General features: G+C 38.7%; 1 protein-coding gene across 1 annotated transcript; it reads right to left on the bottom strand.

Moving 5' to 3' along the window:
• Positions 1-2,298: 2,298 nt before the first annotated feature.
• On the bottom strand, positions 2,299-27,237 carry LOC125777121 (uncharacterized). The gene is made up of 2 exons (XM_049451264.1): positions 23,607-27,237; positions 2,299-3,508 (listed from the first exon to the last, which is right to left on the bottom strand). The coding sequence occupies exons 1-2, from the start codon at positions 25,258-25,260 to the stop codon at positions 2,973-2,975; spliced, it is 2,190 nt and encodes a 729-aa protein (XP_049307221.1). The 5' UTR covers positions 25,261-27,237; the 3' UTR covers positions 2,299-2,972.
• Positions 27,238-27,265: the final 28 nt, after the last annotated feature.

The raw sequence follows: 27,265 nt of genomic DNA, 5'->3' as shown, positions 1-27,265 counted from the left end.
GGACGTATGCATGTAAAATTTGCTGTGTACACGTGTTTCGGCTAAGTATTTCATAATCAATCAAAAAGTCAATTTTGAATTTTTTGTTATTTACGGCCTTTTGGATTTTAGGTGACGATATGTATGATAACAAACGGATTTATATTTAAGACAATCCGTTTGAACGGCATAAACCGGGAAAATTTTAATTATATATGTATATCATCTATATATATAAAACAGTAAAAAAAAAATATATATATATATATATATATTATTTGCTTACCCAGAGTTACGAACACACGTAACAAGCTCATTTAACAACAATTTAATTTCAAGTATCCACTTGCAAGATTTTCCGCAATAATCCTTCTGTTCCTCAAAACAGTAAGCAGTATACGTAAAATAAAAGAGCAAATGTCACAATAAAAAGGCAAGAAGTGAAATAAAAGAAATAATAAATTCGAACATACATACATACATATTAACTAGTAACAACTCAATTTATATTATACGAAGTCAAAACAAAAAACCCAAGCATAAAGAGGTGAACACTTGCGCATGGTGAACTCTCTTTTGGATTCGTAAAAAAGTATATATATATACACATATATATATATATATATATATATATAATAAAATACAAAGTATTAATCTAGGATATTTATGTAGACCATGTTATAAGTTTTCCCGTCGGGTGCAAATATGTGTGAATTCTGGGCATTAGATACACGTGAACAGGCTACATAAAGTTGACCATGAGAGAAGCATGGATTTTCTAAATGCACTCCTGCTACCAGTAATGTTTGTCCTTGTGCCTTGTTTATAGTAACAGCAAAGCTAAGCTTGACGGGAAACTGAACCCTTTTAAATTTGAATGGAAAGTCACTGGGAATAATTGGTATCCGAAGTATTATAACAATATTTCCCTTACCGACACCTGTTAAAATAGTAGCACCAAGTATGTTCTGTCCCAATTTTGTTATCCGAAGCTTTGTTCCATTACATAGCAGAGGAGCATCTAGATTTCGCATAAGCATTACTGGTATATTTAGTTTCAATTGAAGTTTATGTGACGGTACACCCTATAGTTCAAGTGAATTTAAAAACTCCACAGGATATGAAGTACTTAGTTCCGTATCTATAATTGTTTCCATTGACAAATATTCCTTCATTTTTCCTTGACCCTCGTTTAAAATATCAGTTCTGATCCTATTAACAATTTCATTTCTTGGTGCTAATATTGCTCTTGCACACAACCACTGATCACTACACAAATTTTGTTGCAATTCCGGAAAAACATTAGCAATGAAATCCACATCACTTTCTACTAAATTACAAAATTCTCTTGACAGTAATATATAGCCTTCAACGTCAACAGCTAAACAACCATCACCAATTTTCAACAACATTTCTGCGTACGTCATTTTGAAGAAGCACTCTCATATTAGTTTTCAGGCGGAGTTTTTCAACGGTTGACCATAAGCGTGATGATTTAATGCACGCTTGAATTTCTTCTGCTGGTGTCCCCCTCTGAATCACTGGGAGGGTTTGACGGAAATCACCAGTCAATAAAACTACCATGCCATTTTGGATATACCAGATTTTCGCTTCCGAGGCATTTTCTAAGAAAAACAGAGTAAGAATTAACATCAGCGAGTAAGATCTAAAATAATAAAATGACTGCTAACCACAAAAATTACGGATTACCTCAAAAATTTGAATAGTTTTATACTGCATGTATAGACAGAAGAAAATAACAATAAATATAGTAAAATTAATATTATTATGTTAATACAACTCTAACAAATAATTTCGACCAAATTAGTTATCACAAAAACGGTACTTACGGACTTTAGATCATTAAAAGAGAAATAATTCTTTCATACATAACTTTTGTGTATCTTGAACCGCTTTCGCAGCGCAAGGAACAGAAGCCAGATAAATAATTTCCCTCGTTTTTTACACATTTACCACTGTTTCTTCGCTCCTATTGTTCGCAGCGTCATGCTATATAGCCTATAGCCTTCCTCGATAAAAGGACTATCCAACACAAAAAGAATTATTCAATTTGAACCAGTAGTTTCGGAGATCAGCGCGTTCAAACAAACAAACTCTTCAGCTTTATAATATTAGTATAGATAAATGTATATACACACATATAAAATATACAATATATTTAATACTGTTACGAATTTACTCCTTGCTAGTTTACTTTACTAAGTTCGTATCTCTGGATTGACAAATAAAACCAAAATCCGTTTAATTCACTTCAACAAAATCTCTTTATTTTACAACCCGTCTACACTATATCAGTTTACTCTTAGCACTGGTTGATTACGTTGACGTTGCCACGGCTTATATAGCCACGCGCTCCTCGCTGATGCCGAAGTGTCCTTGGACAACACTGTTCCAGAATATTGCGTCTGGCAATTATAAGAACATAGTGCCATACGGCGCCAGATGCAACTATTGTTTAGACAAGCAGACAGCCGTGTCGCCAGATGTCTACAACAAGACAAACACACGTAATGCCATTCCATATACATACAGCTATTGTTCATAATAAGGGATGCATATAGTAAAGCAAATACAACTTAATACTACTTTTGTAACACTGTCCTCCACTTAAGCCTAATCGTCCCGATTAGGCACAAATCCTCTTGAACCAAATGGGGCGAGCCTCTCCAAATGTACTACTTTCATTTTACATCGTGCTTTTCCATTTCTTTGTATGCGGTATACCGCGTCATTAAGTCGTTTCATCACCATATAGGGTCCTTCCCAGGCTGTCTGCAATTTTGGGGACAAGCCTTTCTTTCGAAGTGGATTGTATAACAGGACCAGATCACCTTCTTCAAAACCTTTTGAATTTGCTGCTTGATCGAACCGGTCCTTCATCTTATTGCGCATCAGATGCGTGTGCTGTCTTACCATTAGATGCAATTCATTCATTTTTTCCTTTAAGGCAGAGCAATAATCTCCATCATTTCTTACAGCTGTAGGATTCGTTCCAAACTTAAGATCAGCAGGGAGTCGCAGATCAGATCCGAAAATAATCTTTGCTGGCGTGTAACCAGTTGTCTCGTGCTTCGCTGAACGATACGCCAGCAGGAACATCTGGATGCACTTGTCCCAATTCCGTTGATCTTTATCAACGATTTTCCGCAGATGTTCTTCGAGCGTTCGGTTGAATCTCTCCACCATTCCATCTGATTGTGGATGTAACGCTGTTGTCCGTGTCTTGTGGATGCCCAATAATGTACAGACTTCTGATCTGAGTGTAATTCGACGGGCACTACGAACCTTGTTATCCAATTTTCTACAAACGCTTCGACTACTGTCTTCGCTTCTTGGTTTGGTAAGGCATATACTTCTGACCATTTACTGAAATAATCCATGACAACCAGTAGATATTTGTTTCCGGCCGTACTGGTTGGGAACGGACCTGCAACATCCATTGCGACTCGTTCAAATGGTGATCCCACGTTGTACTGTTGTAGCCTACCGCGACTTTTGGCTTTAGGACCTTTAGTTGCCATGCACTCTACGCAATTACTTATCCATTCTGCTATGGAATCTCGACAACCGATCCAGTAGAACCGTTGTTTAGCCTTCTCTATAGTTTTGGTAATTCCAAGGTGCCCTCCACTAGGTCCATTGTGATATTCTTTCAATACTTTCGGGATCATGGACTTCAGTACTATGATCAGCAGACGAGACTGTTTGGCATCTTCGCTTTCCCAGGTACGATGAAGGTATCCATTAACGAGGTTTATGCTATTCCATTGGGCCCAATATGCTTTTGCAGTTGGACTCTCGCTACTTATTTGTTTCTTTGGTGGTCGTAACCCATTTTCTTTGGCTATTATCAGCTTTGCAAGATCAGGGTCCTCCAGCTGATTGATTCTGATGCGGTGAGGAGTCCAATCATCTTCAGGTTCTATATTCAGTAATCGCACGTCGATTATACCTTCTTTTCCTTCCGATTTGGAGCAATGTTTACATTCCAGTGGACAAGAGCGACGTGATAATGCATCCGTATTTTTGTGGTGAATCCCCTTTCGGTGTTCTGTTGGTTGTTTCCGTTTTGATGGGTTTACCTTTATATTACAATTTCGGGCAAAGTGACCCGCTTTTCCACAGTTGAAATATCTGCCTGTTGTATTTACTCGCTGTGCAGCAATTGTCTTCAGAGCCTTCAATATTTCTTCCATCAGCGCTGGTTGTTCCATTTCAACTCTTTGTACTTTGTGTGCTGGTTTACTTAGTAGCGAAGCTGTTTCCTGTGTGAGGGCGTGCGAAACCGTTTCAGCAAACGTTCTTTTTGGCAATGCATATGTGGCGCGTTTGGTGTCCACATCACGAATTCCATTTATGAAACTTTGAATTTTCACCCTCTTAATGTAATCCACAGGTGCATCTGCATTTGCCAAATGAGCCAGTTCTATTTCAGTTGCGAACTCTTGTAATGACTCGTTCATTTTCTGACCCCTATTTTGCAGTTCGATCTGGTATATTTGTTTCCGGTGCTCGCTACCATATCGTCTTTCTATCGCACTCATCAATGCCTCATAGTTGTCTCGTTCACAGTCTGGAATAGTCTGAAGGATTTCTGCCGCAGGTCCTTTCAATGATACAAACAAGGACGCCACTTTGTCCGCTGCATTCCAGTTATTGGCCATTGCTGTATTTTCAAACTGAAGTTTGAAAATTTGAAATGGAATACTTCCATCGAATGTGGGTGCCTTCAATCTTGGATTATTTGTTGATGGTGCAGGGCCATGCAGTTGCAGTTCTCGCATCCGATTACTCAGTTGAAGAAATTCTGATCTTAAATTTTCTTCGTCATTTTTTATTGTGCTTAATTCGTCTTCAAATTTTGAAAATTTCTCTTGCACTTGGTTTTATTATTATCTGTAATCTGTTGTACCAAACGCTTTTCTGCGTATTATTTTCAGTCATTTGTTGTGTAAGGCGAGACTCTAACTGTGATGTATTTTCAGCTATTTGCGTCATTTGCTGTGCCAGACGATTTTCTGTTTGCACTGCATTTTCTGTTATTTGTGATATATTTTCAGCTATTATTTGCTTAATAGCCACTAACAGCATGTTCGTGTCTGCTACTTTTTCTTCTACCTTTGTAGAAGTTTCTGGCCCATCAAATTCGAACTCGTCCACATTAATTCCATCCGCTTCCATTGCTTCACGTAATCGTGCCTGCAGATCCGCCTTTTGCCCGCTTATCGGCAAATTACGCTCCTCCAGTTCCTTTTTTAATTGCTGAATTCTCAATTCTCCGAATTTAACCATCTTGAATTTGGATTATTTGACAATCCCACTTCTGACACCAATTGTTGCGAATTTACTCCTTGCTAGTTTACTTTACTAGGTTCGTATCTCTGGATTGACAAATAAAACCAAAAGCCGTTTAATTCACTTCAACAAAATCTCTTTATTTTACAACTCGTCTACACTATATCAGTTTACTCTTAGCATTGGTTGATTACGTTGACGCTGCCACGGTTTATATAGCCACGCGGTCCTCGCTGATGCCGAAGTGTCCTTGGACAGCACTGTTCTAGAATATTGCGTCTGGCAAACATAATGCCATACGGTGCCAGACGCAACTATTGTTTAGACAAGCAGACAGCCGTGTCGCCAGATGTCTACAACAAGACAAACACACGTAATGCCATTCCATATACATACAGCTATTGTTCATAATAAGGGATGCATATAGTAATGCAAATACAACTTAATACTACTTTTGTAACAATATATTATTGCCTAAACATTTCTAAAATACTGCGTAATACGACATACCCGTATTTCAATAAAATAATCGTTAATTCAGAAATAAAAACTTTTATTTACGTAAAAGAGTTTTCGGGTTTTTCCATTCATCTGAATTTATACTAAAAAATTCACTTTTATTAATTTATTGGTACTAAATGAGCACAGACTCTAAAGATTCTAAATGATTTCTGATGACAAAAGTCCAAGTAAACCTGCAGAAGCTACACGCTCGAAACAAGGTGCTACAAAGCAAAAAAGGGGGAAAGATATTTCTTAGGCTAAATTCATTTCTGAGAGTGACAGCTTAATAAGATACTGCACTCGATTTTCATCTTCACCGGAATCGGTGCTAGAAATCAAAAATCAAAATATTGACAATTTCTGGACACGTCTCCAATCTGCATATGACGCGATAGTAGAAACTGACGACTCAGATCTACCCGAAAATTTCAAATCCTCGGCTTACGCCAAATATGAAAATTGCCTTGACCAATATGAAGAGACAAAAGCCATGATCTCCGATCAATTGAAATTAATTAAAGCAATTGCACCTACTCCACAACCGAGAGTAGAGCTGCCACAAATTCAAAGCCAAGAGGCGAGTTCAGGCCTTCACCTTAAAGTGCCTTCCGGGACATGTTTACGGCCGTGTACATAAACTATCCTAAATTATCACAAGCGCAAAAATTGTATCACCTCCAATACAAAACCAAAGGTCAAGCAGGCATAATAGTCAAACAGTTCACATTAAATGACTACAATTTCAATTTGGCTTGGGAAGCTCTGAAAGAACGATACGAGAATGAAAGAATATTGGTCGACCAACAAGTCACCATATTAATGAACTTACCAAAAATTCAGAAAGAAACAAGTGAAAAGTTCATAAAACTTCAATCCACTGTTTCAAATTGTTTGTCGGTTCTATCGATAGAGAATATTCCCACAGACAATTGGGACCCCATACTGGTAAACATATGCTCCGCGGCATTACCAGAATAATCGTTGCTTTTGTGGGAGCAATCGCTCTCATCGAGAATAAAATGTCCAACGTGGCAGCAGATGAAAGATTTCTTAACTACCCAATACGAAATTGCGGAAAGGGTAGATAAAAAAACGGTCAGAACTAAAAACGTTCAACACCACATAAATCGAAGTTTCATTAGAACCCAAGCTAGTAACAACAACAGTTTAAACAGAAGCTTTTTTAAAAATCAATCGTTCACATCGGAACAAAATAAATTAACGTCATGCGAACCGTGTAAAGAAGCGCACAAGCTAAAATCTTGCGAAAAGTTAAAAAAAACTTACTATCAATGAAAGGAACAACTTTGTCAGATCAAAAAGACTCTGTACAAACTGCTTGTCCCACTCACACAATCTCAATAACTGCGAAAGCAAATTTAACTGCGTATATTGCCACACAAGGCATCATTCTATGTTGCACTTAAATAACTTTCCCAATACACCTCAAAGTAGCGCTTTCTCAAAAAGAGCCACAGGTTTAGTTGCAACTGCAACTCCCGAAACACAAAATCCCGAATTTTGCCTAGAGACACCATGCTGCTCCAAGGCATTAAAAACTCAAACGCTGCACAGCGAGATTCAAAGTATGGTACTACTACCCACAGCAGTCATCTCCATCGAACACCGAGGAGAACTGTTTAAACTCAGGGCCTTAATAGACCAAGGATCACAAAGATCATTTATTGCGTCTAGGGCACAAAATAGGCTACAACTACCTACAAAATGAGTAGTTCAAAACTCCAACAAAATCTGCCCCATTACCCTAATTTCCCCCCAAGCGGATAAGCGCATTCAAGCAGATGCAATAGTCTTACCGCAACTCACGAACATGCTTCCAAGCTATCATAAAATAGCAAGCATTGGCAAAAGGTTACACATCTAAAGCTAGCAGATCCCAACTGTAACACCCCCGCTCAAATAGACCTTCTATTAGGCAGCGACATTATATCACAAATTATAATAGGTGTTGCAAAAATTTCGAAAACACTTCTGGCGCAAAATACCATTTTCGGTTGGGTCCTAAGTGGACTAGTTGCGGAACCAGTCACAACAATGACAACTCAAGTTGAGGAAATCTCAAACGAGTACCTCAATTCACAATTTTTTTTTTTGTTTTTTATTGAAACGTAACAAGATGAGGTTTTACATTTCATTCGAATTGCAACTAGTGACAAGTGTACTAACAAGCAATATTTTTCTCAACTTATAAGGTAAAACAATAAAAGCTCTATTAAGAAGCTTTTTCAAAGCTAAACTTTGTATTAAAAACTAAATATTATAATATTTGTTATTTGCTTAGAAGGTCATGGAACGTTGTCCTTTTCAATCTGCGTCTGCTATTTGTGGCCTCTCCTAGTTGTCGGGCTTCAGCGTTTACGTGGTTTTGCAGCCTTGTGGCATGCAGGCCCGTAGCCAGCTTTTCATTTCGGGGGGGGGCTGAAGTAAAAACATATATAAACTTTAAATTTTCTGTTTATTAAAAAAAAACAATATAAATTCATATACATATTACTTAAATTATTTGGTAGTTGTAACTTAAATAAGTAATATTTTTCTTTTCTTCTTGTTTGTCATATCATTAATTACTGCATCTGGATCTATTTTAATATCCCAGTGCACTGCAATAACAGCAAGTGCACTCAGCCGCTCATTGCCCATCACACTGCGTGGTAAAGTTTTTATTCTTTTTAAGGTTGAAGAAGTTCTTTCGAAGGAAGCGGTCGTCACTGAAAGAGTTGGTAAAATTGTAAGCAGGTAGTGAATATTTTCAAAATACGTTGCATCGCAATGTTGCAGTAATTTCAACACTTCTATGATTGGATCTATTGTTGATAAGCTGGCACACCACAATCGATACTCTGATTTTAATGCTGTCATTGATATTTGCTCCTCGAAGTAAATAGTTAAATTTTTTAATTCTTCGGCATTATCAATTGCAGCAAAACCTGGGAGTAGAATTTGAAATGACGAGAGTATATCCTCATTCACTAATAAACGTTCTGTCATGTTTTGAATCAGAGCATCAACGCATGGAATAAATATTGTAACTCTGAAGTGGCTTTCAGGGGTTGTGCAAGGTGAATTAGCACGAGTAGTTTGACGCGAAGTCACTCTAGGCACTACAAGATCTATGTCAAAAAGATCTTTAGACATTTGTGATGCTGTTTGGAAAATATCGTTGAAAAAACCATCCGCTGTTTCTCTTATCTGGTGCAGAGTTCTTATTAATTCTTTGGCTCGGTTCATTGCTGATACAAAATCCATAGATTTTTCTTGGAGTTGCACAGACAGTGGCAGCGTTAAGCTGAACAATTGCTCACAGACGAATAGACTAATCAAAAAATCTCTTTTCTCTACCGCTGCTAAGAAGGCTGATGCTTTAGACGAAATGGACCATGTCTTACTCGAAATTATTTCCAAACTTAGTACAATGAATTTCAAAAGCTCCACAAAGCTTATAATGCTTTCATGCCTTTCTATAAACCTTGTTTCACAAAGGCGAACAAGTCGTCTTTTTTTGCTTTGTGGTGCGTGCTTCTGTATAACGTCCTGGAAAGTTGTGTTTGCATTTGAATGGTTTCTAAATAAATTTGCTATTTCATTGACAATACCAAGGCAGTTCCATATTGAAGGTAATGACATAGTATTAGAAAGCCCAAGGTTCAATCGGTGACTAGCGCAATGAACATATCGTGCTTTTTGATAGAGTTGTCTTATCCTGGTTTGCACTCCATTTAAATGCCCTGACATGTTTGCTGCTCCGTCATATCCCTGTCCAACCAACTTCGCCATATCAAGATGGAGATCTGTACAACGCTTAAGTATGACTTTTGATAAGTTTTCAGTCACCGTCTAGTGTAGTTGCGTACGACTGTTATAGGCTTGAGCTGAGTTGTGTATAAGAGTTTCAAAAGATTCAGTCAGTGATAAATCTTTTTTATTTGCGATTTATTTAAAAAATTTCCTTATTTCGGGGAGGGGGGCTTCAGCTCTCTAGTTTTAGTTTTAGTTTTGTAACTTTTCTTTGTATATGCTCTTTCCACCTTAACTTTGCATCCAGCGTCAAACCAAGATATTTCGCCGAGGGGGAGTACGGAATTACTTCGTTCCCAATATATAAGGGGATATACGTATCCGTTTTGTTAGTGAAGTTTATATGTATAGACTTCAATTCGTTGAGAATAATATTCAATTTTTGTGTCCATTCTACAATTAGGTTGATTGAAGACTGCATTCTGTTCGACGACTCTACTACATTTTTACCAGTAGTAATGATGCTGGTGTCATCTGCAAATGTGGCGATTGTGCTGTTTGGCGGCGTTGGCATATCGCTAGTAAACAAAATGTATAAAAGTGGTCCAGGACGCTTCCGTGGGGTACACCTGTTTTTATTGGCTGTAACATGGTATATGATTGTCCCTGCTTGATTCTGAAGTAGCGCTCGCTAAGGTAAGAGGCAAGTAGCTCAGTTAGATGCTGTGGGAAGAAAAGCCTTAATTTATGAAGTAAGCCATGGTGCTATACTCTGTCAAACGCCTGAGATACATCAAGAAAAACAGCTTTGCAAATTTGCTTTTTTCCATCGCATCCTCACTTATATCTGTTATTCGATGAACTTGATCGATTGTAGAATGTTGCGATCTAAATCCAAATTGATGAATTGGTATAAGGTCCTTTTCTTCAATTATGTTCTGAAGTCTTTTTATAATTACAACTTCAAGTAGTTTGGACAAAATAGGCAACAGTGAGATTGGACGATATGATGATGCTTCTTGTGCGCTTTTCCCGGGTTTTTGTACCATAATGATTTCATATACCTTCCATGACAATGGAACGTATCTGAGATTTAAGCAAGCGTTTACTATCGATGTAAGTTTTTCTAATGCTTTCCGCGTTAGATTTTCCAGTACCTCAGCTGTCACCAAGTCGAAACCGGGAGCTTTTCTTGGTTTAAATCTACTTTTAATTATATTTTTCACTTCTTTAATTGTTGCTGGTAGGATTTCTTCTACGCATTGCGATCCTTCCATCTGAGGTAATGTTCCATGGAACAGAATAGGACTAAACGTTTTAGTAAGTTTCTCTGATAAAACTTCCGCTTTTTCTTTGTCGCTTTTGGCCCAGGATCCGTTTGGCTTTCTGAGAGTGGCATTTGACAATATTGGTTTCCTAGCATTTTTTACTGCTTTCCAAAGGGAATAATCGGATTGTTTGTTTGGCATTAATTTCTCAATATAATTAGAAATACTTCGACTGGTGAATAACTTTATTTTAGTACTGAGAACCTTGGTTAAATTGTTCAGATCTGTTTTATATTGGGGAAATCGCGTGATTTGCCATTTTTTGAGTAGTTTTCTCTTTTTCTTTATGAGATCTAAAATGTTCGATGGATATTTATTATAAAAGTTTTTTTGTTTAGGAACGGGAGTACTTTTCAAGCCGATTCCAGAATAGCTTTCGTAAATGTATGAACTTCATCTTCTAACATATCTTGAGTTGTTATATTTGCTTCAAAATCAATATTTTTGTCGAGCATCACTTTGAAATACTCCCAATCCGTATGTCTATTAGAAAGATAAGGCGGTATGTCAATTTCTTTTAGATGGTCATTTAGGATTAGATATACTGGCGAGTGGTCCGAATTTAAGTCCACTCCATTTTCAATAGCAATGAATGTCTTGGATATTTGTCGAGTGATGAAAAAATCGATCAAGTCAAGTAATTTCCTTGTGTCGGAAGGCCAGTAAGTCGGCTTGCCAGTAGACATGATGTCACATCCAGTGGCCGTAGCAGCTTTAAATAGCTCTCTCCCTTTCGGTGTCGTAACTCTTGAACCCCATTGTGTTTTAATATAAGTTCTATGTACAAATCCATTTTAATATTGTGTCTAGGTGGGCTATATATTGCGGTAATGCTTATTTTTCCGAAACTAGATTCAACCGATATGGTCGTAGTTTGGAATTCTGGGATACTTATATTAATTTCTTCGTGGTGGGGAATATTATCTCTGATAATTATGGCAATCCCTCCTTTAGTTATGCTAGTAAATGAGGGCTTTCCAGATTGATGATTTACAGTAGTGTCTTCTTTCTGAGGAGCAGTGGAAGTGGTTGTACTTAAGCGTTTTGGTTCATATATATGCTCTTTATTTTTCCCAGTCGCGTTTTTAATTTTTTGAAGTTGCTTTGCCACTTCACATCCTCTATAGTTCGCAGGGTGATTTAGACTACAGTTACAGCATTTTGGCGGTAGTTCGGCAGGTTTCTAGTGTGACCGAACGCCCGACAGGATTTACACTGCGGCACAAGATTCGATGGCTTGATGGGCTCGAGTTTAACGGCAGAATTTAGAATATGTTTGATTTCGTAAATTTTCTTAATGTTCTCTGTAGGTTCAAAACATACAATAAACATATTTAACGGGTTTTTGTCTTATATTGAAGTTTGTTTAAAACTTTCGTAACTTTAAACCCTTGCTTTTGAAGGTCTGTGATAATACTTTCAGGCTCACATGAGTGATGAAGGTTTTTACCATTACGCGTATATCACGCGATTGTTTTTCTTCGTACGAGTACCAAGGAATTTTCGAGTCAATTAATTTCCTTGTAAGTATTCTGCAGTCGGAACTATCTGAAAGATTTATTTTACAAGAACTTAGGCCAGTGAGCTTAAGTGTGTAAGATTTTTTTACATCTGCGTTAATCAAGAAACGCATCAAGGGTTGGTTAAAATTTTCCGATATTATAATTGGCGGAGGACGATGGCTTACGTTTGTATCTGTTTTATCTTCCGCTATTCCATGCGGAATCGGAGACTTCAGTGTTACACTTTCCCTACTTTTTTTCTTTTTTAATAGCCAATTCGTTTCTTTTTCAAGCTCTTCTTCGAAAGTTCGATTTTGATGAAGAAGAAGAAGTTTCATTTACATATCTGGTTAGCGATTTCCTTAAGTCTTCATTTTGAAGTTTAAGTGCCGCATTTTCGTTTTTCAATTCATTGTTCAACGTTTCTATTATTTTAATACGTTCGAGCAACATACCTATTTGGTTACATTGTGAACCCCCACCAGGAGGCGGAGTTTGTATGTCCATCACGATCTTATTGAATTGTGGTTACGTTAAGTCAAAGAACTGCTTTATCAACTGCTTTACCGACTTCACGTGCAGATAATGTAGCGTCCCTGGCCACTTACAACTCTGCGTAGACAGCTGTTTTGCTGTGCGACAGAAACAGCTGATACCCACTTTAGATGTTCGGAGGAGAATTTTTGCGCGAAAATTAATTGAGTGTTTGTAATTTGGTATCATTTTTTGTTATTGTTTTAAATTTCCAAGGTTATAAATCACTTAGGTTTTTAACTATTTTTGTAGAAATTTCGAGTAAATTGATATACCGCGTGGTGCCAACGATGATAAGGTCCTCCGGTGAGTCTGCTTACGAATTTTCCCAGCCGGGATTTCACGTATATTACAAGAAATTGAGGAGCACACTTTACTGTTGACCGTACGCGTGAACGACTACGCGACAATTGAGAAAATTTTGGGAGTTAGAAGAACTCCCCCCCATTTCAATTACAACACCAGAAGATCAGTATTGTGAAGACTTTTACAAAGCCACAACTACTAGATCGGATAATGGTCGGTATGTCGTACGACTACCTCGAGAACAACAATTTCCAGACACACTCGACTTAGGTCACTCTCGCACCTCTGCAATACAGCAGTTTCTAAGTATGGAAAAACCCTACCTAGAAAAGGTGAGCTTAAACAAGATTATGATGGTGTCTTAGAAAAATACCTCCATTTAGACCACATTGAGGAAGTAAGCCCATGCGAAAAAATCATAAAAGGCAAATATTACTCATTCTATTTGCCACATCATGCAGTAGTAAGGCCTGATGAAAAACAAAAAGGTTAGAGTTGTCTTTAATGCCTCGAGATCCACTATCTCGGGGAATTCCCTAAATGATATTCTATTTACGGGACCCACACTCCAACCAGATTTAATTTTCCTCATATTAAATTGGCGTATATACAAATACGTATTCAAAGGGGATGTCGAAAAAATGTATCGACAAATAATTGTTCATAAAGATGATCAAGATTTTCAACGGATTATTTTCCGAAAATCTCCCAATAGTCCACTACACGACTTTAAATTAAAAACAGTTACCTTTGGCGCAAACTGTGCCCTATATCTAGCCATTCGTACACTCCACGAACTAGGGGAAGACACAAAGTCAGAAGGGGTTTCCCCTAAAAAAGATCACAGGTAATCACCCAAATATACCAAACGACAATTTATTGGATACTAATTTCTTTATATTCGAAAAGGAAAGTACAACAAAAACACTGGGCATCCAATGGAATGCGATATCGGACCAGTTTTCATACACGACAGAGTCCATATCAGCATTATCCGCGATAACAAAGAGACAAATTTTATCCTTGGTGGCAAAACTTTTCGACCCCGCTTTCGCCAATTATGATACAAGCGAAAATCCTGATCCAAGAATTATGGCTTGACGGAACTGACTGGGACGAACAAGTGAAATCTCTTCGCTTAGAAAAATGGTCCCAGTTCGCTAGTAATCTGACCGACATTTCGCAGATACAAATTCCACGGTGGGTAAACTATTCCCCCGAATACAAAGTGGAACTACATGGCTTCTGCGACGCCTCTGAAAAGGCATATTATGCCACTACATATGTGCGCACACAAAGCGATACAGCAGCTACAAGCCACCTACTAGCGGCAAAAGCAAAAGTTGCGCCTCTAAAAACGCTAAGTCTCCCACGACTTGAACCTATATTTCTAGTCAGCCACTTGGCGACACGTAGCCAGTGCTGACAATCCTGCTGATCTAGGTACAAGAGGGTCCAAACCCCTGATTTTCGCTACCACCACCCTATGGTGGAATGGCCCCCGGTGGCTAACAGAATCTCCTGATTCCTGACCACAATCGCCAATGCGCAACATAATTGCCCCGAAAGTCGAAAAATCGACACCTACCACACAATATTGGATGATAATGACAACCTTGAACGATTTTCATCGTTCCGCCGAGCACTCAGAGTAGTCGCCTATATTCTCAAATTCACAGAGGACTCAAGCTTAAGGTAAAGGGAGCAACTTTCCCCCAATGCGATGCATTGACGCACCAAGACTTACAAAAGGCAAAGGTCGCTCTTATCGCATCAACCCAAGCGCGCTACTACAGCCGCGACATGTGGTTACTAAGAGAATCGAAGCCAATTGACAAAAAGAGCTCACTCTTAGTACTAAACCCATTTATAGACACGAAAGGTCTGCTTCGTGCAAACGGCTGGCTTGCTAATTCCAGCCTTACGTATAACAAACGCCACCCCATAATCATACCTGAGAAGTCTCCATTTGCCACATTATTCCTGAAATATATCCACATGTTAATGCTACACGCCGAACATCGCCTCATGCAACATATGGTACGACAAGAGTATTACATCCCACGTCTGAAGCCCCAAATCAAGAAATGTATTTTCATGTGCAAGATCTGCACTATGCATAAGCAAAAAATGCGAACGCAGATTATGGCAGCACTTGCACCCGAACGCTGCAATTTCGCTCTGCCTTTCACCACCACAATTGTCGATTTTGCTGGGCCTATTCAAATAAAGGCGTCCATGCTAAGGTCTCCCACACTAATGAAGGGCTACGCGGCTGTCTTTGTCTGTTTTACGACAAAAGCAGTGCACCTTGAGCTATGCACTAATCTGACGACAGAGGCTTTTCTCGCGGCATTTGCTCGCTTCGTCGCTCGACGTGGCTTCCCATCAAAAATCATGAGCGATAATGGCAAAACATTCATTGGAGCTCAACGAGCCACAGAGAAAAAGTTCCTGGATTTCTTTAAACAAGTATCACCTGACATCGTACAAAAGTACGCCCCGCAAGGTATCAATTGGCAATTTATACCCCCAAGCGCTCCTCATATGGGTGGTTTATGGGAATCAGCTGTAAAGAGCTTCAAATCTCATTTCAAGAAGATAGCTGGCAGCTACAAATTTAATTATGAAGAATTCACTACATTATTAACTAAAATCGAAGCCGTTCTCAACTCACGGCCCCTCACGGTTCTCTCGCTAGATCCCTCCGATTTAACAGTCCTAATTCCAGGGCATTTTCTAAAAGGAGCACCCATTCTGGCCACACCTGAACCAGGTGTGGAGTCGCTTTCCTTATTAAATAGATGGGAAAGAATTAAAATTCTCCATAATAATTTCAGTCGCCGATGGAAAGAAGACTATATCAAGGACCCCCACAAGAATACCGATGGAAAATTACAGAAAATGCGCCAAAGATTGGAGATTGTGTCCTGATACAGGACGATTGTCTCCCCCCTACCGAATGGCGGCTTGGCCGCATAGAGAAGCTTTACCAAGGCTCCGACGGTCATATTCGCGTAGTCGATCTCCGTACGCAATCAGGAAAGTTAACAAGACCGCTCGTTAAGCTATGCTTTTTGCCGACCGCCGATCGAAACGTAAACGATAAAACCATCCAATAAACCCGATAAAATAAATATTATAAAATAACAAACAAAACAACCCAATGATCGATCAACTTGACGATCCACTTATGCCACAACATGACAGCCATACCCATATCCAGTGGATATGTCGTAGTGGAACGCGAGCACTGCTGTCAATGACTATATCAGCAGCAGAACTGCAGCGCATCAAGTGCCCAATATGTCGTTGACCGCACTGGTTGATGCACTGCGCCATTTCTAAAGGATTGCCACCGCAGCAAAGGCTGCGCGTCGTCCAGGCATACGGCCACTGCCTCAATTCACACTACCCAGGATTGTGCCAGATACATATGTATGTGGCCTCACCACACCATGCTGCACCGAACCACCAGGCACGACATCGGTCAACAATCTGGTAGTCACCAGCGTGGTGCAGTACGACGAACGCCTGTAAGCCGGGATGCACGATCGCGTCGACAGCCAACTACATCATCCTCCCGTATCCGGCGGCAACAGAATGGGACGTCGACACGACGCCAGCAATAAACGCCCCGTCCGCGCCGCACCTCAGACCTAAGCACCGTTGTAGCCACGCTCCAGCAATTGCAACGTCTTCTAGGCTGAAATATTCGCCTAGGGGGGCCGGGATGACTAAATGAGCTTCAGTCTCCTGCTCCACACAACACATAACCAACACCAAACACCTAACCACAACAATAATCCCGCATCCAGAACACTCTAAACTCACCGCATTAAAATATACGCCACTAGCTCGCTTCATTCACCACATTCATCTCTACACCACCTACAATCCACTTCACAAATAACTGCATTACCACTGCATTTTTCACCACAACCAAAAGGGAACAAAAGGGGCGGAGAAACAAGTTCGTGACTACTTCCTTTTTTACGATCCGCTGATATAGCCGTGCGATTCAACCCGAGCTCCAACGTTTACAACTTTGTGCGAATATCCAGTTTTTTAACACTTACATATATTAAACTTCTAAACTCCAAAGTTGTGTTAGATATCTGAACTCCTTCTTTTTTTTCAATAAAAATCAATTGTGAAATTCTTGCAGAATTCTCGTGTTTTCTGCCTTTTGATAACATCAAGAACGGTGAGTGCGTGGAAATTATCCGAAAAATACATATACAATACAAATCAAAGAGAATCAATAAAACCATAACCGATAACCGAACTTTCAAAATAATTTCGAATATATATGTACTTATGTGTTTGGACTCGAACTCGTTTGCGTAAATAAGAGTTTTGAACGAAATTAATATAACAATAACGCGTTCAATTGTACGTGAAGCCGAAACTCTTGTAGGTTAATAAGAGTTTTTCAAACGAAATAAGTAAATTACGCGTGTACTGTATTTACTTCAATTAGGTTTAATTTGGTTGTAATTAGTTAGTAATAACCGCAGAGAATGTTTCCTATATGCATATATGAATATATATATGTACATATATTTTGTAAGTATATATGTATATATACAATATTTATTTATTAATTTTTATCTTTTATATATATTGTGTTCTCGTAATTCTTATAGGGTACACCTATAAGCGGATCTTTTGTAATTATCTTATGAGCTAGTGAGAGCTCGTTTAGAGATCACTGCACTTTGTACATGCATATGTATATGTATATGTATTATGCTGTTGTATGCAATCCTGCTCTTTTTTGACGGTCAAAGAACAAGGGGTATTGCGAGATGGATGCCAAAGTAGACTTTGAAGCGATATTTATGTAGTGTGGTGAATTTTATATCAACCAGCGTAATTTTTGTTGGTTTTCCGCAATATTTTCACACTGAGAGAAGATATGCCAATAAAGGGCAGGTATTTTTGCCGTCTGCACTTATGCTTACGGCTTCTCTATAGATATGTATATATGTACATCTGTAAATGTTTATGTAAATATTCAAATATTTATCAATTTATATAAACGAAAACGCAAATTACAACCTATGCCAATAGAATGTGTATATATGTATGTTTGTACTATATTAATTCTCTTCTTTTTTTGTTATTATTTTTCGCTTTTGTTATAGTTCTGCCTTAGCTTGCGTTTTTTATAAACAATCCTGCTTACAGCTTTAAGAAGCAGAAGGGGTATTGCGGGAGAATAGTGCAAATAGATACTTGAATTTGTATTTTTGTATTGTGTTATGTGTGTATATGTATACAAATGTACATATAATCTAAAGGGTTGCAAGAATTAATTCACGCTATGAATGCAACAGAGAATTTATGAATTCATCTCATAACTCGAGTTAAGCGCCGACGCTGAGTTGGAATTATGTGAATGCAGATACAGAGAAGACATTGTGAGTTGCTGTTTATCGCTAGCAGGTAGACTCAGCTCATTCATCTCATAAACAAACCAAACTCACACTCATATCATCAACCAGCAGTGAAAGCAAAGCGTTAGCGTTCGCTTGGTAGTGGAATAGTGTGTGATCGTCACTTATTGTTATGTGAATTCATTGTTTCTCTCATTCTTTTAACAGAACAGCGTGCACCCATAGTGTTCAGCTAAGCAAGCAAATAGAGAAGATAAACGGAAGGGTTTTCCACACAACATGTTTGCCTGCATTGAACTGACCGTAGACGCTTAACCGAGACAGTTTATTAAATATTTAAATTCGTCATTTGTTTTGTGTATAGGGAGATAAAAGGGGGTAAAATAGTTTTGTCAGATTCAATTTTTGTAATTGACCGCGAAATTCAGTGGAATTGTTTGCTAATATTTGCCATGTAGTAATACAATTTACACCTGTGTCTCTGTTTACGTATGTTTTTTGGTTTTCCCTAATGTTTTTTTTACGATTTATCGACAGTTTATCAGCATAATACATAGGTATATTTACACATGAGTTAATTGGACTGGAAATGAATGCGAATGTAACTAATAAAAATGTAATACTTTGGAACTAAAAGTTGTATGTATTTTGTGATTTAAAAAGAGTTTTTTTTTTTCAATTGTTCCAAAGGACAGGTTTTAGTTCTAAAATATTTTTATTTTTTATAATACTTTGTTAAATCTATTAATGCCTAAATAAACTTCACGAAAATTGCAATAAAATTTAATATTGGAAACATTTTTTTATTCACATTCGTATGTAATTATCTATGCGTATTTACATACTTCTTTCTAGTCGTGCAACTACAATAACTCGAGTTAACAGTTGTTAATTCACACGAACATCATTCACTCATCCAACATCCTTCTTGCACAGAATTAATTCACACCAACAGAATGAAATGCTTTGGTAGACCAATTCTACAGAGAGTGGATCGTTACTTGTGAGAGTGCTATGAGTTGAGCGAACTCGTTGTTGTTCTCACTAATGAGACTCGGTCCTTATTTTACCCAAACATGAGAATTCATTTTTACGTTGTATCAGTGAGTGCGAGTTGAAATTTTTGGACAGTGACTCAAAGTTTGTTTTTTGCGTATTCATGCAGCCCTTTAATATAATCGCATGAAAAGGCAGCAATAATATTAGTAAAGTGATATGTACATTTTAATCTTTTTTTTGTTTAAAGGGCTCGGGAAATATAATTCCGATAGTTTTTTTTATTTTACTGGCATCCGTTTTTAAACCTGTTTAAACGGGTTTTTCTGATTTTGCCAGTACAAACATACATATATACTAGGGTGTGTCATTCTGAGGCAACCTTTTTTTTCAACTGAAAAACAGGCTAAAAACTTTCGAAAATGTGAAAAAAGTCATTCAAAAGATGAGCTATTAATATTAATATTAAGAGGTGCCTCTTTCAAATTTTCTATTTTCCATTTAAATACCATGGAAAAAAAATCTTTTCTTTGTGATGGTTATTGTGCGAAGGTTATTATATGTGCACGCGGTTATTATATGTTCTCGTAAAATAATCGATTTTTCGGAATCGATCTTCAGTAATCGAAGTCGATTACTTATATTACATATATGCATTTTTTTTTTGTTTGTTTTTGGCACTACCGGTACTTTGGTTTTGTCACCAACGGCTTTTGGTTTTCACTTTGTCACCAACTTTGTTTTTTTTTTTGTTTTACAAAAATATTTTTCACCGTTTATGTCTGATTTTGTTTTTTTTTTTTTCCTTGTGACTAACGGCCATTTTTGTTTACTTTGTCACCACCGTTGTTTTATTTTTTACAAAAAATTTTTTCACCGCTTATATTTTTTTTTTTGTCACAATCGGCCTTTTTTTGTTCACTTAGACACCACCTTTTTTTCTGTTACAAAATTTTTATTATTATTTTTTAAATTTTTATTTATTTTTTTCTAATTTATATCACCACTTGTGCCGTCCGTTACGGCTCGAAGGACCATGTTTTAATGAGTTAGTATATACATAAGCACTTTAAAGCGGCACTTACCTTGCAAGGAAATAATTAAAAAGGCGCAACGAAAAAAATGAAAAAGCGATTAACTCATCGGAGGAACTGAAAGCGATGCTTGCGAGTTCGTAGCGATAATGCGAAAGAGCCTGGTGCCTTGTCCGTCCGTCCCTTTTGTTCCTTTTTTTGGTATGTTGAAATCGTGATGTTGTAGTATTTGTGTACGAGTGATGTGGAATGTAATGATGATGTGGTGTATGTTAATGTGTGTGGTGTGGGAGTGTAATATTGTGGGGGGGTCTGAGACTATTTTAGCCACCCATGGAGCATTGAGTGTACATTAGAGTGGGTCAATTTTTTTCTTGACAAAGCGGTTATCAAAATCGTAAACTACGATGAATTCTAAGAAAATTTGCCCAAGAAACCAAGGGTCTAAAATGAAAATCGAGCCTCCGGTTTTTAGCAAGAAAATTTCGTATATTGTATTTTGTAAAAAAAAAATCCAATTCCTATGCCTCTGTCGATTGTTTGCTTGTTTTGTAGCTATCGAAGCTAATTTGCTCAAATTTGGTATGTGATGTTGTATTTAAGCAGAAAATTCGACAGTACAGAAATTTTTTATAGGGGGCGTGGCACTGCCCACTTATGAGTTCATATGCATATCTCTGGAACCACCCCACCGATTTCGTTCAAATTTGGTATACATATTACACAATGCCTACTTAAGAGATATCTGGAAAATGATCGAAATCGGATAATAACCACGCCCACCTACCATATAACGGTAATTTTTGAAAACACTAAAGATCGGAAATTTTAATAACTGTTGAAGGGAAACATCTTGAGTTTGGTATTCGGTGTTGTATTGCAGCCAGAAATTCGACAATATGAAAATTTTGGCATGTCACCGCCCACTTTTGAGTGCATATGTAAATCTCTGGAACTTCTTTATCGATTTCGACTAAATTGGGTACACATTTTAGATTGTACCTAGTTAGGTGAGATTATGAAAATGATTAAAATTGGGCAAAAACTACGGCCACCTCCCATATAACGGTATTTTTCTGTACGGTCACAGCTTGATGTTTTCGGCTCCAGTAGTTGTTACTCTTTTCCATTTCATTTATTGAAAAAAAAAACAAAATGAAAAGTTTCTCGTTAAAAACCGGAGGCTCCGTTTTGATTTTAGAGCCATGGTTTCTTGGGCAAATTTTCTTAGAATTCATCGTAGTTTACGATTTTGATAACCGCTTGGTGCATTTTTTTTGCTTCATACAAATTGACCCACTCTAGTGTACATATTTACATATGTATGTTGCATACAGACAAATTTACAAACAATTTGCGTATGATTCTTTTATATTTTTTAACATGCACACATAATAATAATGGGCAAATGTGCGATCGCTTGGTCTTTTAACATGACTTTTAATGAGCAAAACCAATATATATTTATGTATTTAAATATATTACTTATCAAACCTATGTATTGTTACGAATTTACTGCTTGCTAGTTTACTTTGTTAGGTTCGTATCTCTGGATTGACAAATAAAACCAACACTATTTAATTTAATTCAACAACTCTTTATTTCACAACTCGTCTACACTATAGCAGTTTACTCTTAGCACTGAATGATTACGTTGGCGCTGCCACGGCTTATATAGCCACGCACTTCTCGCTGATGCCGACGTGTCCTTCCAGAATATTGCGTCTGGAAATTACCAGAACATAATGCTATACGGCGCCGGACGCAAGCAGACAGCCGCGGCGCCAGACTCTGTAATTGTTCAAGCAGACGGCTGTGGCGCCAGATGTCTATTGTTTCGACAAGCAGACAGTGCGGCGCCAGATGTCTATTGTTTCTCAAGCAGACAGCCGCGGCGCCAGATGTCTACAACAAGACAAATGCTATTCCATATACCTACAACTATTGTTCATAATAAGGGATGCATATAGCAATACAAATACAACTTAATACTACTTTTTGTAACACTGCCCTCCACTAAAGCCTAATCGTCCCGATTAGGCACAAATCCTCTTGAACCAAATGGGGCGAGCCTCTCCAAATGTACTACTTTCATTTTACATCGTGCTTTCCCATTTCTTTGTATGCGGTACACCACGTCATTAAGTCGTTTCATCACCATATAGGGTCCTTCCCAGGCTGTCTGCAGTTTCGGGGACAAGCCTTTCTTTCGAAGTGGATTGTACAACAGGACCAGATCACCTTCTTCAAAACCTTTTGAATTTGCCGCTTGGATGAACCGGTCCTTCATCTTATTGCTCATCAGATACGTATGCTGTCTTACCATTAGATGCAATTCATTCATTTCTTCCTTTAAGGCAGAACAATAATCTCCATCATTTCTTACAGCTGAAGGATTTGTTCCAAACTTAAGATCAGCAGGGAGTCGCAGATCAGATCCGAAAATAATCTTTGCTGGCGTGTAACCAGTTGTCTCGTGCTTCGCTGAACGATACGCCAGCAGGAACATCTGGATGCACTTGTCCCAATTCCGTTGATCTTTATCAACGATTTTCCGCAGATGTTCTTCGAGCGTTCGGTTGAATCTCTCCACCATTCCATCTGATTGTGGATGTAACGCTGTTGTCCGTGTCTTGTGGATGCCCAATAATGTACAGACTTCTTGGAAAATGGAAGATTCGAAATTCCTGCCTTGATCTGAGTGTAATTCGATGGGCACTCCGAACCTTGTTATCCAATTTTCTACAAACGCTTCGGCTACTGTCTTCGCTTCTTGGTTTGGTAAGGCATATACTTCTGCCCATTTACTGAAATAATCCATGACAACCAGTAGATATTTGTTTCCGGTCGTACTGGTTGGGAACGGACCTGCAACATCCATTGCGACTCGTTCAAATGGTGATCCCACGTTGTGCTGTTGCAGCCTACCGCGACTTTTGGCTTTAGGACCTTTAGCTGCCATGCACTCTACGCAATTACTTATCCATTTTGCTATGGAATCTCGACAACCGATCCAGTAGAACCGTTGTTTAATCTTCTCTATAGTTTTTGTAATTCCAAGGTGCCCTCCACTAGGTCCATTGTGATATTCTTTCAATACTTTCGGAATCATGGACTTCGGTACTATGATCAGCAGACGAGACTGTTTGGCATCTTCGCTTTCCCAGGTACGATGAAGGTATCCATTAACGAGGTTTATGCTGTTCCATTGGGCCCAATATGCTTTTGCCGTTGGACTCTCGCTACTTATTTGTTCCTTTGGTGGTCGTACCCCATTTTCTTTGGCTATTATCAGCTTTGCAAGATCAGGGTCCTCCAGCTGATTGATTCTGATGCGGTGAGGAGTCCAATCATCCTCAGGTTCTATATTCAGTAATCGCACGTCGATTATACCTTCTTTTCCTTCTGATTTGGAGCAATGTTTACATTCCAGTGGACAAGGGCGACGCGATAATGCATCCGCATTTTTGTGGTGAATCCTCTTTCGGTGTTCTGTTGGTTGATTCCGTTTTGATGGGTTTACCTTTATATTGCAATTACGGGCAAAGTGACCCGCTTTTCCACAGTTGAAACATCTGCCTGTTGTATTTACTCGCTGTGCAGCAATTGTCTTCAGAGTCTTCAATATTTCTTCCATCAGCGCTGGTTGTTCCGTTTCAACTCTTTGTACTTTGAGTGCTGGTTTACTTAGTAGGGAAGCTGTTTCCTGTGTGAGGGCGTGCGAAACCGTTTCAGCAAACGTTCTTTTCGGCAATGCATATGTGGCGCGTTTGGTGTCCACATCACGAATTCCATTTATGAAACATTGAATTTTTACCCTCTCAATGTAATCCACAGGTGCATCTGCATTTGCCAAATGAGCCAGTCGTTCTATTTCAGTTGCAAACTCTTGCAATGACTCGTTCATCTTCTGACCCCTATTTTGCAGTTCGATCTGGTATATTTGTTTCCGGTGCTCACTGCCATATCGTCTTTCTATCGCACTCATCAATGCCTCATAGTTGTCCCGTTCACAGTCTGGAATAGTCTGAAGGATTTCTGCCGCAGGTCCTTTCAATGATACAAACAAGGACGCTACTTTGTCCGCTGCATTCCAGTTATTGGCCATTGCTGTCTTTTCAAACTGAAGTTTGAAAATTTGAAATGGAATACTTCCATCGAATGTGGGTGCCTTCAATCTTTGATTATTTGTTGATGGAGCAGGGCCATGCAGTTGCAGTTCTCGCACACGATTACTTAATTGAAGAACTTCTGCTTTTAAATTTTCTTCGTCATTTTTTAAAGTGCTTAATTCGTCTTCAAATTTTGAAAATTTCTCTTGCACTTGTGTATTATTCTCTGTAATCTGTTGTGTAAGGCGAGATTCTATCTGTGATGTATTTTCAGCTATTTGCGTCATTTGCTGTGCCAGACGATTTTCTGTTTGCACTACATTTTCTGTTATTCGTGATATATTTTCAGCTATTTGCTGTGCCAGACGATTTTCTGTTTGCACTGCATTTTCTGCTATTTGCTGTATCAGACGATTTTCTGTTTGCACTGCATTTTCTGCTATTTGTGATGTATTTTCAGCTATTATTTGCTTAATAGCCACTAACAGCATGTTCGTGTCTGCACTTGATGAAGTTCGTTGTTCTTCTACTTTCTCTTCTACCTTTGTAGATGGTGAATATCTAGTCGGTTGATTTGCCAGGTCTAAAGCCACACTGATAAGGTCCAATCAGTTTGTTGACGGTGGGCTTTAATCTTTCACACAATACGCTCGATAGAACCTTATACGCGATGTTGAGGATGCTTATCCCACGGTAGTTGGCGCAGATTGTGGGGTCTGCCTTTTTATGGATTGGGCATAGCACACTTAAATTCCAACCGTTGGGCATGCTTTCGTCCGACCATACTTTTCAAAGAAGCTGATGCATTCTCCTTATCAGTTCTTCGCCGCCGTGTTTGAATAGCTCGGTCGGCAATCCATCGGCCCGGCCGCTTTGTTGTTCTTCAGGCGGGTAATTGCTATTCGAACTTCTGCATGGACGGGCAATGGAACGTCTGCTCCATCGTCTTCGATTGGGGAATCGGGTTCGCCTTCTCCTGGCGTTGTATGTTCACTGCCATTCAGCAGGCTGGAGAAGTGTTCCCTCCATAATTTAAGTATGCTCTGGGCATCGGTTCTGTAAGCCGCCGCATATTTTCGTAGAATTTTCGACCGTTACCCTTTTTCTTTCTGCATATGCGTCTCGCTTCCCTCTTCAACTCTCTGTATCTATCCCGCGTGTGTTGTGCTCGATCGTAACGTTGCGAGGTAAGCAGTCTGCTTTCTCTCCGCTGCGACACCGCACCACTCGTCGAACCAGCTGTTCTTTAGCTTTTTCCGAACCCAATGGTTTCGGTTGCAACTGTACGTAAGGAGCTTCAATTGCAGTCCCACAGTTCCCTTATACCGAGTTGCTGACGATTGCTCTCAGAGAGCAGGAGTTCAAATTGAGTAGAAAATCGTTCGGATGTCTGTTGTGATTGCAGCTTCTCCACGTCGAACCTTCCTTGTGTTTGTTGACGTGGATTTTTTGCTTCACAGAGGCGGGTGTATCTTGGCTTCAACAAGATAGTGGTTCGAGTCAATGTTAGGACCTCGGAGCACATCTAAAACACTGGAGACGTGTCTTCCGTCTATCACAACATGATCGATCTGGTTGGTGGTTTTTCGATCCGGAGACAGCCAGGTAGCTTGATGTATCTTCTTATGCTGGAATCTAGTACTGCAGATAACCATATTTCGGGCCCCGGCGAAGTCGATCAGTCTCAACCCATTTGGGGATGTTTCCTCGTGGAGGCTGAATTTACCGAACGTAGTGCCAAAGATACCTTCTTTGCCCACCCTGGCGTTAAACTCGCCAAGCACGTCTTCCATTGGCGCGTGGGCCCAAAAAAAACTTCGCTTTGATGAGAATTGTCGTCAGACGTTAATCCACCGGTGTGAATGCCAGTACTCGTGAGCTGCTTGAGCCATATATACAAGAATCGCTTCTAGCCACTCCCAAATATGTCTGATTTTGTACCGAACATATTGGTCAATCTGTGAGTTCTAGTATTGAAATGCAGGTAGATATTTTTTGTAATAACTTATGCCCTTGTGCCAAAAATGGGTAAAATCGGGTAAATACTTCCCTCAACCCCAAATACTTAATATAAGCATAATAGAAGAACTTCCGGTTGATGCGGTATAAAGCATCTTTCGGTCAATATGTAAGAAATCTTTATGAAATTCCAAAAGATTGTAAATAAGGGATGTAATACTTCCTGTTTTAATTAAAATATCCCGTCAATCACTTTTCCTTTCGTGAGTATCAAATTTTCGGTTAAGCTCGAACTTGGATCTTCCTTACTTAGTGTTTCTTCTTTTGAAAACATTTTAAGTGAAGTGACAAGTGTTCCGACCTGTCATAAAATTATTGAATATTAAAATTTCTAACAATCGCTCAACAGCCAGCTTGTTTCCGCCTATATGGCATTTGGCTATTACTCATCACGTTGTTGGTAAGCCATTGGTCTTTTTTAAGTCTCTTAAAAAAAAAAACAAAAAAACATTAAATGCTTGACTTTTCACTCTTAAT

The sequence above is a fragment of the Bactrocera dorsalis genome, chromosome 3 (genome assembly GCF_023373825.1).
Source record: "Bactrocera dorsalis isolate Fly_Bdor chromosome 3, ASM2337382v1, whole genome shotgun sequence".
In the NCBI taxonomy this organism is placed as follows: domain Eukaryota; kingdom Metazoa; phylum Arthropoda; class Insecta; order Diptera; family Tephritidae; genus Bactrocera; species Bactrocera dorsalis.
Note: the sequence above shows the minus strand (reverse complement) of the source record. Positions and strands in the feature narration are given on the sequence as shown.

Bases quoted from the DNA above. Each gene is read 5' to 3' on its own strand.
- LOC125777121 (XM_049451264.1), bottom strand. From the start codon at position 25,260: ATGCTGTTAGTGGCTATTAAGCAAATAATAGCTGAAAATACATCACAA. The intron at 3,509-23,606 runs GTCCTAAAGCCA...TGGCAACTAAAG, and splicing joins AGAGTGCATGGCAGCTAAAG to GTCCTAAAGCCAAAAGTCGC.